General features: G+C 46.4%; 1 protein-coding gene across 3 annotated transcripts in view; it reads right to left on the bottom strand.

The window, feature by feature from the left end:
- Positions 1-210: 210 nt before the first annotated feature.
- The window catches only part of CSPG5 (chondroitin sulfate proteoglycan 5), a 135,461-nt gene continuing 118,526 nt past the window's right edge, over positions 211-17,145 (bottom strand). For all 3 annotated transcript variants that reach the window (XM_063924579.1, XM_063924581.1, XM_063924580.1), the window contains one exon: positions 211-4,402. In XM_063924579.1, coding sequence (XP_063780649.1) covers positions 4,241-4,402 — 162 coding nt within the window. In that variant the 3' untranslated portion in view covers positions 211-4,240. The remainder of the gene's footprint in view (positions 4,403-17,145) is intronic.

Genomic DNA, 17,145 nt, shown 5'->3' with positions numbered 1-17,145 from the left:
CTATACGCATTTATCTTCCTGCACGTAATTACGTGCGCTCAGCTCTGCGTCAGCCATTTCATTTCTCTGCAACAAGTCTCATTTGGGAGATCACGGCCCTGGGATGAGCGGAATGACCCCTACCCCTATTGCCAGCCCCCCCCCCTCCCCCCCCGTAAAGCCGCATTACATATAGCACAAGGATCGTGTGAGTAAAGACAGAGAAAATCGTAACTTTAAAAACATTTTATTTGGATTTTTCCTTTTATTCTCTTTATATTACAGTATTTCCAAAAAAAGTTGGGTGAAAGTACAAAAAAAGTCAGCAAAGGTTTTCTTTTTCTTTTTTGTTTTTTAGAAATCACACATGGCAGTAGTACAAGGGGGCACGTGGCCGACTCAAGCGGAAGACGCGGGGGCACACACGCACACGCCAAACAACACGCATTACAGGTCAAGTGCTCATCTACTTCTCTCAGAACAATGGGCCTCATTCATGTTTGTATCAATTGCACCGACGCAAGGAAGCGGCTCTGCAATTCCGTCTAATTCCACTTCTAATGCAGCAGGAGGCGCCTGTAGGAGATGGCCGCCGCCCGTTAGCGGCACCGAGGATCCGAGTGCGCTTTGGATCACCATTGCGACCATCAGTCACGATTCACCATAGTTACAGGCACCGGCCAGCCTGCGTAAGCTGAAGCTGGACAACGGGGTCCAGGAAGTCTGCATCCGAGGACACAGACCTTGGACCCATCGCGCTTCCAAAACGGGGATGACACTCCCCCGTTTTGAAGAACGGTGCTGGGTGCTGCCCCCCAAACGGCTGCGGCTGACAGTGGGCTGTGAGCGACATCACAAGACCCATTCTGAACATCGGATTTGTGCTGAAACCATCTGGTCTGCATGCAAATATGAATCAGGCCCAATGACAGGATGGCAGGACTGTGATATATGACAACCCCTGTCACAATATATCATATAAAAGAGGAAACATTTAATTAAGGTAGAGGTGTTTTCTTATCTGTCACTTCTGTATCAATACTGATCACTGGCCAATTTCTATTCAGCTGGCCAATCGCCTACACTGAACATCAGCCGCCTCCTTGTCAACTGGCCAATCGCCAACATTAATCACTAGTCACCAACTTTCCAACTGACCAATCACCAACACTGATCACCAGCCGCCTCCTTTCCAACTGACCAATCGCCAACATTGATCACCAGCCACCTCCTTTTCCAACTGGTCAATCACCAACATTAATCACCAGCCACCTCCTTTCCAACCGGTCAATCGCCAACATCACCATCTGCCTTCTTTCCAACCGGTCAATCGCCAACATCACCCTCTGCCTTCTTTCCAACTGGTCAACCGCCAACATTGATCACCAGCCACCTCCTTTCCAACCGGTCAATCGCCAACATCACCATCTGCCTTCTTTCCAACCGGTCAATCGCCAACATCACCCTCTGCCTTCTTTCCAACTGGTCAACCGCCAACATTGATCACCAGCCACCTCCTTTCCAACCGGTCAATCGCCAACATCACCATCTGCCTTCTTTCCAACCGGTCAATCGCCAACATCACCCTCTGCCTTCTTTCCAACTGGTCAACCGCCAACATTGATCACCAGCCACCTCCTTTCCAACCGGTCAATCGCCAACATCACCATCTGCCTTCTTTCCAACTGGTCAACCGCCAACACTGATTACCAGCCACCTCCTTTCCACCTGGTTAATCTCCAACACTGATTACCAGCCACCTCCTTTCCACCTGGCCCATCACCAACATCACCACCTGCCTTCTTTCCAACTGGCCAATTGCCAACATTGATCACCAGCCACCTCCTTTCCACCTGGCCAATCGCCAACATTAATCACCAGCTACCTCCTTTCCAACTGGCCAATCACCAATATTGATCTTCAGCCACCTCCTTTCCAACTGGCCAATCACCAATATTGATCTCCAGCCACGTGCCTGTCATCTCCCTTCTACTAACATTATATGATCGTTAATTCTTCGCAGTTGATCCTCTTGCACCACTGATTGCATTTCCAGCTAATGTTAGACACTCAATCACTGCATACCATCTATTACCATCATCTTGTGTGGCCTCTTCCCCTGTGTAAGGCCAATTGGGATATGAAGGCCCCAAGTGTAAGAACCCCACTCTTTCCTATAAAACGGATAACCTGTTCCTTGCCTACGGCACAGGAGCCTGGAACAGACAGGGCCAATCTTGTCTAGTATTTATTTATCCGCTCTACTGTTCCTATCGAGGAAAGAGGATTAAAAGAAGATAAGACCAGTAACCTCAAGACTTTACATTACATTAAGGTAACAACGCCGCCTGACTGCGGATTACGGGAAGCAGGATTAGCCCTGTATTCTGGGACATACTTGTTACATGCTTGTGAATTCACCTCAGTGTTTCGTCTTGTGGAAACGTATTGGGTCACTATATATCGCTTGTGTAAGGAACATCAGCCTGACCTCAGCGTGCAGACGTTAGACTCATTTACATTTTGCTTTTTGTCTTCTTCCAGCCACTTTCCGTGGCGTGAGGCACAAAGAACATGAGGTTTAGACTATACGCTGAAGATGTAAGTGCGTTCTATACAGGGGATGTAGTCACATCCATCTTAAATGTCATCAGTCCTTAGGCAGCAATTCACGTTAATATTGGCACAAAAACTCTGTGTCCACTGTGTGTAATGACGAGTGCACTAACGAGTATAAACTCAAGTAACAGGACTGGGTAATTAGTGACATCATCCTTCTATTTACCCTTCAGTGCAACTCAGTTATATCACTGTCTGTCATCTGTGTTATCTGGTCAAAGTGAACCCATAGTCTCAACAAAAGCAATACTTGCCAACTTGAAATGCACCACCAGAGGTGTGAGGGGACTGGCATGGTGCCATGATCAGATCATCGTGTTCCCGTCCCCTGCTGTACAAAGCCGCGCATTGTGCAGCAAGGGGTGGTGTCACAATATTGCAATTCAACGCAAATCGCATCATTAAACCCCCGTACAGCCCATTTCACTCAAGAAGTGGGCTGCAGACCGCAAACTGGTTCACTCTCTTGGGAGTCCGGGAGAGCCCCCGATATTTTGGGAGAGTTGGTAAGTATGAGAAAACCAAAAAGTACCTCTCTGGAGTCGGTGAACCCATAGACTGCATGATGTCACCGGCTCCAAGAGGCTATTGAAAATTGGCTCTACCTACTGGAGTCTCATTCACAAAGCAGCCAAGATGCAAAACCAGCTCTGGTCTTACTGCACGCTGCGATTTGCACAAGTGCACCCATATCCCTGCAAAAGTGCACAGGTTTACGGAGTAAGATGTTGGTGATGGCAGGAGATTGCCGCGAGGGCCTCATTAACTATCGATAGAACAGTGCAAAAATTAGATTTCCTTTTGCAGAGTGAGATAATGTAACAAGATAGTAGTGGGTAGCGAGCACGCTTAAATAAGACGCATTCTGTGCCTCCATGTTGCACGGTTCTAGTTGTATTTCGAGCAAAGTAATAAAAATCGTCCCACAAAAAAAATATGTGGAATGTGTCCCAATGCCGCCATAATAAAAACGAAACAAAAGAGACTAAATAGCGCAGTATTTTAGGAAAAATGTAAAAGTTTATTTGATGAAAGGAGTGGTACCGGAGTGGTAGAGGGTGGGGATATTTACATTTTTTTGCACATTGCGCCTCTCCACCAACCTATACTAAGACGTCTCTCAAGAGCGGAGAGTAGTTGCGTACCTTGAAGTGCACTTGGAAGCTTCATCTAGGTGCACTGCTGCAAACCCAACGCGTTTTGTGGTGAGACTCGAGTGGCTTTCACCGCTTGTAGCGGACGGATGCAATTCCACTCAAACCTAAACCTAACCCAAGACTAATACATCTTTACTAATTAAACCTCATCAAAGTTTCCTCTTTGTATAGTGTAATTATATGAGACAAATGGTGAACTTCAGCCTAATTTTGCCCATCCTCATTACACCAGATCTGGTTCGTCAACATCTCCAAAGCACTGTTTCATCTTTTTGCATATCTCTGTACAAAATACACCAAAGCATGCCAAGGGCTGGGGAGGGGAGGGGGCACATTAGAGGGGTGTTGTGGTAATGAAACATTAAACCCAAGTCAGTGCTGGAGGGGACTGTGATTTGTTCCGTCACCAGCTCCTTCAGCACTGAAGAAGTTAAGAGAAGATGGCACACACATCTTCCAAGAGATTTCTCTATCTCTGTCTCTCCTCATGTTAAGTTATTAAGGACACAGTTGACATCCACAATGTCCGGGTCCCCTTTACCACTCTCCAGCTTCGGAGATAGAGAGTTCTGTATGTTGAAGGGCTCCTCGTCCTTCAGGCAAGCCTTGGGAAGATCCTGGACCTTTTGAGAAGCATTGGGATCCTCCTGTAAAGAAAAGGAACACTTTGAGCTGGACAAAAGCAGGGCCTATTATGAACCCATAGCGGTCCCCCAGGAATTAAGATCTGTCATGTGGGGCATGCTGCTCAACTATGAATATGTGATATATGTCATGTATATGGTATGTACATGAAAACACTGTATATGATCTCACTAGGAAAATGTAGAACAATAATCAGTAGACGTTCCGTGCAGAAGACACCATTTGCAGAAGTCCCTGAGTGTCTGGTTAATGTTGCTACGAGAGTGGACGGTTTGCATTACAGGAAGTAAAGAATTGTATTATGCTGATCTGATAATGTCCCCTTGATCGACACCAGGGTGCGCGCTATCAGCAGGACGTACAATGCAATTACTACGCTCACTTGGATGCAACGTGTCCTCCCTTAATACTATGAAATGATATTAACTTGACATCATTCAGAGGAGATGCGTGATAGCCGCTGTGCTAGTACCGGCTCTGAGAGCTACTCACACAAACCACCAGCGTCCAGATGTCATTGTGTTGTAATATTTGCCGCAGCTACAAAACTAAAACACGCTGGCTCGGTAGGCAAGCAAACACAAGGTACCGTGACACTGCACCAGCTGCATGTTTACAGTAAATGCCCCCTAGGGGGTATTCAACATGTAGCACTCCTTCTGTTGTGTAGCTACACCACCAAGCATGCTGGGATGTGTAGTTCCACAACAGTTGGGATGCCACATGTTGTGCAACATTTACCAGTTACGAGAGCAGTTATATACATTTTTGCATTGCGTTATAGAACATATTGCTCTGTAGTGTCGGCATGTGGACATAATGTCAGCATTTTGTACCACACCTGCACTGTCCTTCTGCCCTGAGATAAGAGATAACGCTGCTATTTATAATACAGAATATTGTAACAATTGAAATGAAGACAAATAATAACTACTATAATATCCATTTACTGTAACAAAATACATGGAATAAATGTGATTGATAATAATAGCTACAGTTCAATTACTAACGATGCAGGTGCATGTTCGCAGCGGGCAATACTTTCAGGTGGGGTCATGCTCAGAAGTGATGGGGACCGGGCTGCGCTTTTGCTGGTACATGTGCGCAGCAGGCAATACTTTCAGGTGGGATCATGCTCAGATGAAGCAATGGGGTCCGGGCTGCGCTGCTGGTACATATGTGCAGCGGGCAATACTTTCAGGTGGGGTCATGCTCAGAAGTGATGGGGACTGGGCTGCGCTACTGCTGGTACATGTGCACAGTGGGCAATACTTTCAGGTGGGGTCATGCTCAGAAGTAATGGGGACCGGGCTGTGTTATTGCTGGTACATGTGCACAGCGGGCAATACTTTTAGGTGGGATCATGCTCAGAAGTGATGGGGACCGTGCTGCGCTACTGCTGGTACATGTGCACAGTGGGCAATAATTTAAGGTGGGATCATCCTCAGATGAAGCAATGGGGTCCGGGCAGCGCTGCTGCTGGTACATGTGCACAGTGGGCAATAATTTAAGGTGGGGTCATGCTCAGAAGTGATGGGGACCGGGCTGCGCTACTGCTGGTACATGTGCACAGTGGGCAATAATTTAAGGTGGGATCATGCTCAGATGAAGCAATGGGGTTCGGGCAGCGCTGCTGGTACATATGTGCAGCGGGCAATACTTTCAGGTGGGGTCCTGCTCAGAAGTGATGGGGTCCGGGCTGCGCTGCTGCTGGTACACGGAGCAGTAACGGACACTAGCCCCGCTGTGGTCTTTGCAATACAATTAAGGGCCTGATTCCGAGCTGCATGCAGCGCCAATGGGCACACAACTGACCAATGTTTTTTGTTCTGCGCATCCGTCAGGATCAAACACTCTGTCTGAGAATTATAGGGGGCATTCCTGGGAGGTAACAGGAGGGTGGCAAAGCTAGCATGTGCATGGTGCTGTACAGCTGCGTACACAGGTGCACAGGAACCATATTCAGACAGGTGGGCATTTCAGTTGTTTAAACCATAGATGCAGCCTAAAGATACAGCACACAGCCTAAAGACACAGCATAAAGACGCAGCCTAAATACACAACACACAGCATAAAGATACAGCCTAAAGACACAGCATAAAGACACAGCATAAAGACGCAGCCTAAAGGTGCAGCCTAAAAACGTAGCCTAAAGACACAGCATAAAGACGCAGCCTAAAGGTGCAGCCTAAAAATGTAGCCTAAAGACACAGCATAAAGACGCAGCCTAAAGACGCAGCCCAAAGACGCAGCCTAAAGGTGCAGCCTAAAGACACAGCATAAAGACGCAGCCTAAAGGTGCAGCCTAAAAACGTAGCCTAAAGACACAGCATAAAGATACAGCCTAAAGACGCAGCCTAAAGACACAGCACACAGCATAAAGATACAGCCTAAAGACACAGCATAAAGACGCAGCCTAAAGGTGCAGCCTAAAGACGCAGCCTAAAGACTCAGCCTAAAGACACAGCACACAGCATAAAGATACAGTCTAAAGACACAGCATAAAGACGCAGCCTAAAGACACAGCATAAAGACACGGCCTAAAGACACGGCCTAAAGACACAGCCTAAATACACAGCCTAAAGATGCAGCCTAAAGACACATCATAAAGACGCAGCCTAAAAACGCAACTTAAGGACACGGCATAAAGATGAGACACAGCATAAAGACTCTGCATAAAGACACAGCATAAAGATGCTGCAAAAAGACAGCATAAAGATGCAGCCTAAAGACACAGCCTAACGATGAAGCCTAAAGACACAGCCTAAAGATGCAGCCTAAAGACGCAGCCTAAAGACACAGCCTAAAGACGCATTCTAAAGACGCAGCCTAAAGACTCAGCCTAAAGACACAGCACACAGCAGAACGATACAGCCTAAAGACACAGCATAAAGACGCAGCCTAAAGACGCAGCCTAAAGGTGCAGCCTAAAGACGTAGCCTAAAGACACAGCATAAAGACACGGCCTAAAGACACAGACTAAATACACAGCCTAAAGATGAAGCCTAAAGACACATCATAAAGACGCAGCCTAAAAACACAACTTAAGGACACGGCATAAAGATGAGACACAGCATAAAGACTCTGCATAAAGACACAGCCTAAAGACACAGCATAAAGATGCTGCAAAAAGACGCAGCCTAAAGGTGCAGCCTAAAGACGTAGCCTAAAGACACAGCATAAAGACACGGCCTAAAGACACAGCCTAAATACACAGCCTAAAGATGCAGCCTAAAGACACATCATAAAGACGCAGCCTAAAAACGCAACTTAAGGACACGGCAAAAAGATGAGACACAGCATAAAGACTCTGCATAAAGACACAGCCTAAAGACACAGCATAAAGATGCTGCAATAAGACACAGCATAAAGATGCTGCAAAAAGACACAGCATAAAGATGCAGCCTAAGGACACAGCATAAAGATGCAGCCTAAAGACACAGCATAAAGATGCAGCCTAAAGACACAGCATAAAGACACAGCCTAACGATGAAGCCTAAAGACAAGGCATAAAGATGCAGCCTAAAGACACAGCCTAAAGATGCAGCCTAAAGACACAGCCTAAAGACACAGCTTAAAGACACAGCATAAAGACACAGCATAAAGACACAGCCTAAAGACGCATCCTAAAGATGCAGCCTAAAGACTTAGCCTAAAGACAAAGCATAAAGACACAACCTAAAGACGCAGCCTAAAAATGCAGGTTAAGGACACAGCATAAAGATGCTGCAAAAAGACACAGCATAAAGACGCAGCCTAAAGACTCTGCATAAAGACACAGCATAAAGATGCTTCAAAAAGACGCAGCCTAAAGACGCAGCCTAAAGACACAGCATAAAGATTCTGCATAAAGACACAGCATTAGCATAAAGTCACTGCATTAGCATGTAGACGCAGCCTAAAGATGCAGCGACGACTGCGGCATAAGTCCACATCTGCGCCGTCTATGAATCAGTCCCAAACACTAATGTTGGTTAAAACATTATTTCCAAAACCAGATCAGGTTCCAATACCATATTATCACTTTATCTCCTTTATCCATCTGCCTCGTTGGGAGTAAAATGCACATTCTGCAGTCCGGCCTCTTACTGCAAGGACCAGGACTGTCCGGAGAAACCTCAGTAGATGAAATCTGCGCTGATCTCCTTATTAATGAACAGAAACACTTCGCCCAGTGGCGGATTATATCGGGGAGTTTGTTTTCAAATGAAACTTAGAACCATAAATATTCCCCCGATAAGATATAACGTGGACGTGGGGTGGGGGACGGGACGTATATTACAATCAGCTTCTGCAGATACAGTCGGCGTTTATTGGGAAATGCTCGGTGTATTGGGTAACAGACTCGGGGGAGATGTATCAAACCATCTAAAGGCAAAAGGTTTGATACACCCCCCTTGGGGTGATGAAGTGCGTTTTAATGAACATTTAAACATAACACGGTTTAGGGCGGAACGGAATCTGTTCTTGTGGGTGACCGGGTAGGAGGTGAGTGGGGGGTAGGTGGGGCAGGGGCCTTTGAGCCAATACAGATTTATCCCCTCCCCCCGCTGACTGTAATATGGGACGCACAGCGCAGGTCATTGGAACAGTGCGCAATGATCTAATATCCCACAGCCAACGGCTTACACAGAACTCTATGTGACTTACGTTACACGGTACACGTTGGATTACTTACTTTCAGTGTCATTTTACATTTTTTCTCGTCGGATACGAGTAATTACTGCAGTCAATGAAAAAAAGATTTTATAAATACACAGCAGAGTGTGAGCGGCGCGGGGAGGTGGGGGGAGGGCGGCCTAAGCTACGACAGGATCTAATAGGAGCAGAATGCAGACACATATAAGCAGCTTTGCATAGCGGGGGAGCAGAGATAACAGAACCCTCTATCCCGAAGCCAAAACCCAGCACTGATTACACAGAACCCACCCTGGGTACCTCTACAGAATATCGTATGGTTCTATACTATGGGGAAGACTGGCAACATGATGTAAATATCAGGGTTATCCAGAATGTATACAGATAAGTACATTAATCCATTAGATGGGACCGTGCCAGGGGGCACAGACTGCTGGGTGCCACTTGTGTATCTGTATCTCTGCCAGGCACAGATACTAAAACCACCGCCCACTCCTGGGCCAGAGGACTAGATCTGTTCCGATGTAATGGCGGGACGGTGAGGAGTCGCGGCCAACTAGCAGTAAATTTACTGACAGTCGGTAAACATAAAGTCAACATTTCTAGCCGTCAGTAAGAATAAATAGAATGCCGCTCAAATTATAGCGCGTCAACACTCCTGCATTACCCGGCGCAGAGAGACGGCGACTGTGGCCCGACGCGTATCATTCCGGCATTTACTCCATTCATCCCGGAGATAATCCGATGGGAAATAATAATATGTCGGTGAAAGCGCTGTTCATTGGTTAATGATGCAGGAATTAATTAATTGCCAGGAACAACCACCCTGGTTTCCCACCCAGAGATCAGATATATTCACCAACACTGTGTGTGTCACAGACGTAAGAGTGATGTATCACAGCTTGGAGAGAGATAAAGTTGGGATTGAGTAAGGGGCAGATTTATCAACAAGTGATATTCTTGTTATCAATTGTTACAAATGAAAAACGGCGCTTCAGCCAATCAGCTCTAACTGTCATTTTCAATCACAGCCTGTAGCATGGTAGTTAGGAGCTGATTGACTGGTACTTTTATCTCTCTCCAAGGTTTGCTACGTCTCCCCCACAGTGATAAAACAGCTACCTACATAATAACGTGTAGCAGTTGATTTACCGACGGACACAATACCGACAGTGCCAACATGTTCCAAATGCCGACATAGAATACAATCATTTGAAATGGCGACATGTCAAAATACCGACTTGCGTTTTTAAATAATTTTTTCCCAAAAACAGATTACTTGTACACACTTTACCATCCCAGTGGACCTGGAGGGGGAATATAATAATGTGCCGAGCACAGCGAGCCGTGCCAAGGGACACGGTACACTTAGACGGTGTTCATGCCGACCTATGTCGACATTGACACACACAAAAAAACCACAGAAAAAACCCATGTCTGTATTTTAAAATGTCGGTATTATGGCTGTGTTGGCATTTTGAACATGGAGACATAATGAATGTCGGTATTTTGACCGTGTCGGTATTTTAACTGTTGGCCAATGGCTGTTGGGATTATGACCGTCGGTAAATCATACTGAACCCATAATAACAGATGGAGCAGATTTAATTGTTTTGAGGAATAAATCTTCCAATGGGATTAGAGAAGCCCCAGAATCCTGTCATGTATAATTCCCGCTGTGGTAATTCTTTACCCGCGGTGCCGTTCTGCGTTGGAACATGGCGGCAGGGCCCTATTCTCCTGCTCCAGGTGTTACACCAATACACTGCGTTACGGTAAGAGGTCTGTATGCTACGTAGTGACGGATCCGGAGTTTCTCACTGGCCGCACTTTTATAAATGACGCTATAACCTTATCATAATGGGGGACGGAACGACCCAATGTTCTGCATGACCAGAAGGGTCTCTGTGAAATAGATTCAGATATCAGCATCAACATTAATAGCCCATCATATGGCAAGCGGACCCTCATGGGATTTACTTAACCCGGCAAGAGAAAGGGGGTGATCATAATATATAACAATATATTAGACATAGGGAGAGATGTATCAAGCCTTGGAGAGAGATAAAGTGGAGGTTTTCCAAAGCAGCCAATCAGGTTTTGTCATTGCAGACTGTGCTAGATAAATGTCAGTTACAAGCGGATTGGTTTGTTTGAGACACTTCTCCACTTTCTCTCTCTCCAAGACTTGACACATCACCCCATAGTCTTGTTGTAGACCCCGGATCGAATCCCAGTGTTGGCTCTTTTTGGGACCTATTTCTCTGGCAATTAGGCTGATTTTTTTATTCATAAAATAAGGCGTCTGACGTCACGGAGTATACGTAGTGACGTCCGGCAAAAACTTTTACCTCAGCGCGGAAAAGATAAACGTGTTTCCGCCCTGGCCAGGGAAGAGTTAACACGTAGCGCAGTAAATGCACGGCGCATGGTGAGGAAAGAAATAATACAGCGCTGCTCCTTTCATATACACTGGGGAAAAATGGATCCAAACAGAAAGAACAATTGGAATCCAAATCGTTTATTTTTTTTAAAACAAAAATAGGTTAAATAATATGATCTGCTTCCATCAAAACAGTTGAAGGGTTAAAAAAAACCCCAAAGGGTTAAAAAAAAAGAAAAGACACTGCCTAACAAAGCGTAGAAAATTCTGACAGAAAAAGGTTAATTTCATTAAAGACACGTCTCGGCCTCAGCCTAGTCAGTTCTCCCGAACAGTAATTGTTATCCCGGGGCCTCGTTCCCGCCCAGAGCCCGGCGCTGGTTGCCTAGCAACTGCTGGGTCTGCAGACACCGCTCCACTGAGCATCTCTCACTGGACGAGGCGGCCCCCAGACTCACAGCCACTGAGCGTTATTCATCCCGACCACGCGGCTGCCGTGTCCTCGCATCCACCTACTTATCTCCCATCTGCTATTCCACAGAGGAATTCCAGAGACGCCGACTGTCCTGTACGGTGCAGGCAGCGCCAGAATACATCTAGCGTCGGCCATTACACCGTCCCCGGCCGGGAAACACCACAGTAGCTCATTTCATGGTGCCTAGGTCCGGCCTGGTGGTGCAGGCCTAGAGACGCACCTGTATCCTGGGCCGGAGAGAAAAAGGGGGAAAGAAAAGCGAAAAGTCGCCCAACTTCTACTTATGAACCCTCATTAATAAACGGTTCTCATTTTACTAATTATCAGTCATTTATATAGCGCACACATATTCCACAGCGTTGTACAGAGTATTTCAGTCAATGACATTAGTCTGCCGCGGTGGAGCTTACAATCTATATTGCATACCAGACACACACACACACACACACACACACACACACACACAGAGCACTCATAGGGATCACCATGGAGGGAACATGCAAACTCCACACACATTGGCCATAACCAGGAATGTAACTCAAGACCTCAGTGATTTGAGGCAGCAATGCTAACCGCTACGCTAACCACGCTTCCATTTCACGTGACGCCATCATACATGTCAATGGCTGAACGACAGAACTGCGCATATGACTGTGTTGTCCCTGGGTGGGGCAGTAAATGCAAAATGTGAGTGGGGTATAGGACCCCATTCCGCATGGACTCCTGCCAGCTTCAGAATGTTGCCCTGCCCACGCCCAGTTACCTGGTCTAGCCCTGTCTGGTAGTGTGATATTAATGCTCACTCTGTACAGCGCTGCGTACACTATGTGGCGCCTTACAAAGTACAATAACACAGAAACCGCAGTTGGCGCCATAGTGGCATGGCGATCACAATAGGGCGTTTCCCCCGTTCTGTACCTGTGCCATGTAACGACCTGTATGGCACTGCGCTGTAGCCGGGCACTGGCTGACATAACACACCATTAATGCACTTGATGTCTTCCTCCGGCAGAAACCCGCAGAGCATTTCTTATTCATAGCCCACAGGGGATATTAAGATGATGATTATTAACTGTTGTGCAGACTCCTGCTGGGAAAATAATCAGAAATCAAGCTTGTTTCTAGCCTATCATCTTGTGAGTTGGAGAGGTCTGCTGACATTTCACTGTGGAGAGGTCTTCCCTCTCCTACCTATTTACTAAAACAGAATCACCCCGAAAGATTGCGGTCAGAGCCTGATATGACCACAGCATTAGTGAATGTACACGGTCACAGCATCTCGGACCCCTCCGGCTCCCTCAGATCCCAGGTCAGCAGTCTTGGCTAATACCCCATTAGTATAACGGGACCACCGCCTGCTTTACACGCTGCAATGCCGTTTAGATTGTTAGCTCTGCAGCTTCAGTAATTTGGATCAATATTCCCAGTAGTCGTGGACAAAGCAAGGTGAGTTCAGGTCATAAGAAGACCTGCTGGGTCCCAGGTTCGGTCATAGGGGAGAGGTGTTTAGGACGCAGCTCACAGAAGACCATTGAGACCACAGACTGCACAACTAGTCCCCCAAGACAGTCCTTATCCACCCACAGGGGGTCCACAGTCAGCCCCCAATCTGCCAGCACCACCAGTTCATCCCTAGTGAGACCATGAAGATTCTCCTGCAGAGCTAACACTTTATAGATGGAGCTTCTGGGAGGGGGTTCCTTCAGTGATAATATTGGAGGAGGGGGTCAGTTACACATAGGGGTAAATTACCAAGATGGGAGTTCTATTTAAGATGGGATGTTGCATAGCAACCAATCAGATTCTACTTCTTATTTATCTAGCACCTTCTAGAAGATAATACCTGGACTCTGATTGGTTGCTATGGGCAACATCCAATCTTAAATAGAACTCCCATCTTAGTAAATTTACCCCATAGTCTGCATACATAATTTCTTTGTCTGGCTGACCAGGAACCCCAGTGTGTGTGTGTGTGTGAGGGGGGGATGACACTGCGGGAGGGGAGGGGGGGGGGTGACCCCAGAACGTCTGTGAGGGCACTTGGAAAGTTTCCTCTCTGATAAGCACTTAGCACTGCAGGAGGCATCAGGCACCAAGGTCCGTCTGTCCCCTTCTCCCACAGATTCCAGGACTCTTATCTCCAGTCCTGGTCACCAGCCTGAGAGAACCCCCCCTGTGTGTATCCCACTGTATTTCCTATGTTATAGTGGAGTGTAAGAGGGGTTTCCATGGGGCTGAAATGGAAGGTGCCGCGCAGGAACCTTATTTACATTGTTCCCCAAGAGCAGGATTTCCTCTTCTGGGCATCTTCTGCCTTTATCTGCCCCAAACTTCTCCCATTCCTGGCATGAGGGCATCTGGTCATCGTCCCCCCCACTATATAACAGGGCTTGGCAGTTATACTGGATATGAGGCAGTTCATTCCCTCCAATGATGTAATAACGATGTACAATCCCGATATACACATAACGCAGGAGACTAACAGAGGGGAAAGGGTTAATAATAGAAAGACCCATGTATGAAGCCGGAGTGCGGCGCGTGGGGGTTTAACCTATTGTAATGGTGCCAGCACCGCGTCTTATCACCTTTTAGCGATTGCAAACGTTTCAATCAATGGGCTTCTATGTACTCCAAAAATAGGCCTCCGTTTCCTCTGCTCCAATCGGACGCTGCGCCTGTGAGAGGCCGACATGAGACAGCCATTTAATGGGGCGTATTTCCTGCTGGGTAATCAGGCAGCTCAGAGCAGTCTGTCTAAATGAACAAGTCGCCTTTCATGTAATAAAAGAGTTTTTTTTAACCACAAAGTATTATCCCGGAGGGTCCGGGAGACATTTAAGACGTTTATCGTTTATTTGTAGAGCAAAATAGCCGCGGTCATTGGCCGCCTCAGAGAACGGACGGACAATCCGGGCACAACAGGCCTAGCCTCCAATGTAACTTCCTCTGATTACCTTCCTACTGAGTGTGTACTGCTACCTTTATTCACAGCAAAAGCGCAGGCAAGCTGCATGAATAGTACTTTGGCCCTCATTCCGAGTTGTTCGCTCGCTAGCTGCTTTTAGCAGCATTGCACACGCTAAGCCGCCGCCCTCTGAGAGTGAATCTTAGCTTAGCAGAAATGCGAACGAAAGATTAGCAGAATTGCGAATAGAAATTTCTTAGCAGTTTCTGAGTAGCTCCAGACTTACTCCTACACTGCGATCAGCTCAGTCAGTTTTGTTCCTGGTTTGACGTCACAAACACACCCAGCGTTCACCTAGACACTCCTCCGTTTCTCCAGCCACTCCCGCGTTTTTCCCTGAAACGTCAGCGTTTTTTCGCACACTCCCAGAAAACGGACAGTTTCCGCCCAGAAACACCCACTTCCTGTCAATCACATTACGATCACCAGAACGAAGAAAAATCCTCGTAATGCTGTGAGTAAAATACCTAACTTTTGAGTAAAATAACTAAGCGCATGCGCTCTGCGAACCTTGCGCATGCGCAGTAAGCGACTAATCGCAATATAGCGAAACTCGGCAACGAGCGAACAACTCGGAATGAGGGCCTTTATCTCTCTCCAAGACTTGTTACATCTATAACCCCTATATACTGATTTATATTGTTTTGTTTGAGAACCCGAATGTAGCCTGTAGGGGGCACTGCTGCTGTGGGGAGGGCCACGCGTCTCTTATAGTCACACAGACAGCACATACTGTGGCATGACACTAAGGGGGACATGTACTAAACAGTGATAAAAAAAAGTGGAGAAGTTGCCCACGGAAACCAATCAGCTGCTCTGTATACTTTTATAGCATGCAAATTATAAATGTTACGTCAATGCTGATTGGTTGCCATGGGCAACTTCTCCACTGGCTCACTGCTCCACGTTTATCACTGCTTAGTACATCTCCCCCTAAGTATCATATTATCTATGTAAGGTTTTTCTTACAGATGAATTTAGTGTTCATTCCATGTTATTTTTGCACGTGGTAAAACTGAATTTATTTGCAAAATGCAGAGATGCGGAACGTTCCGGACTGGTAAGTTACAGGCTAAGTTTAAGGAAAGGAGAGTTTGTGCGGAATGTTCTAGAACCCGTCCGTATAGCCTGGCTATGGATTCATTCTGATCACTGATACCAGATACTCACCTTACTGTTGTAATGGTGTTTATTACAGATACAATGAGAGTTATAACATCAGCACTCCCTAAGCCACAATGTGTGTATCTATACTGCAATGCGTCAAGTGAATGGCAAAACGCGTTTGGATCCATTGTGTTCACCAGTTAGCGAACGGCTGCACACAGACTGACGCACACAGTGACGATGGGCTAGCTGGCGCTACCTATCAGACCCACCACAAGAGGGAGACAGAGGTGCCTACAGGATACAGAGCATTGGTAAGTGGTGTCCCACTGTGAGCGGGAGGGTTCAGAGTGCTCTAAGAGTATATTGTACTGAGGGCCTAAGTCAGCATGGATCGCAAAAGCTTTCTCTAATGGGCAAAACCATGTGCACTGCAGGTGGGGCAGATGTAACATGTGCAGAGAGAGTTAGATTTGGGTGCGGTGTGTTCAAACTGAAATCTAAATTGCAGTGTAAAAATACAGCAGCCAGTATTTACCCTGCACAGAAACAATATAACCCACCCAAATCTAACTCTCTCTGCACATGTTACATCTGCCCCACCTGCACTGCACATGGTTTTGCCATCCATGCTGAATTAGGCCCTATATACGGCATATATGTAATGAGCATGTACTGCCAATAAAACCAGAGTATATGGAGCACATACACCATAAGGTATGTACTGTCCACATATAGGGAACGTACTTCACCTATTCAGTTATTAACTACATCGGACCTTATTAATGACACAGTGCGAAATGCGTGGATACCGCATTATTGCACCGATGCAAACCAGAGAGTCCACCCTACCGACACATGGTGCAGACTCTTTACCTCAACAAAATTATGTGCACCAAGCTCTGGATACGGGGTACACACAAAAGTGTACATGTTACATCAAAGTCTGACCGCACCCATTCTAGAGCCGCCCCTACCAATAAATGCAATAACAATAAACACACCCTTATAAAACACTGCTCACTTATCCTCATTATGGATACTGATAATTATGACAGTAAGGGGACATCAGGGCTGTCTATTCGAAGTGTACATATTGTGTATTGGAAAAAACTCTTTACAATGGGGAAAATGTGCAGTAAAAGGTGAAAAAATATTGTACAACATATTTTGAAAT

This window comes from Pseudophryne corroboree, chromosome 5 (genome assembly GCF_028390025.1).
Source record: "Pseudophryne corroboree isolate aPseCor3 chromosome 5, aPseCor3.hap2, whole genome shotgun sequence".
NCBI classification, from domain to species: Eukaryota; Metazoa; Chordata; class Amphibia; order Anura; family Myobatrachidae; genus Pseudophryne; species Pseudophryne corroboree.
The sequence above is the reverse complement of the archived record's forward strand: the minus strand, read 5'-3'. Positions and strand labels throughout refer to the sequence as shown.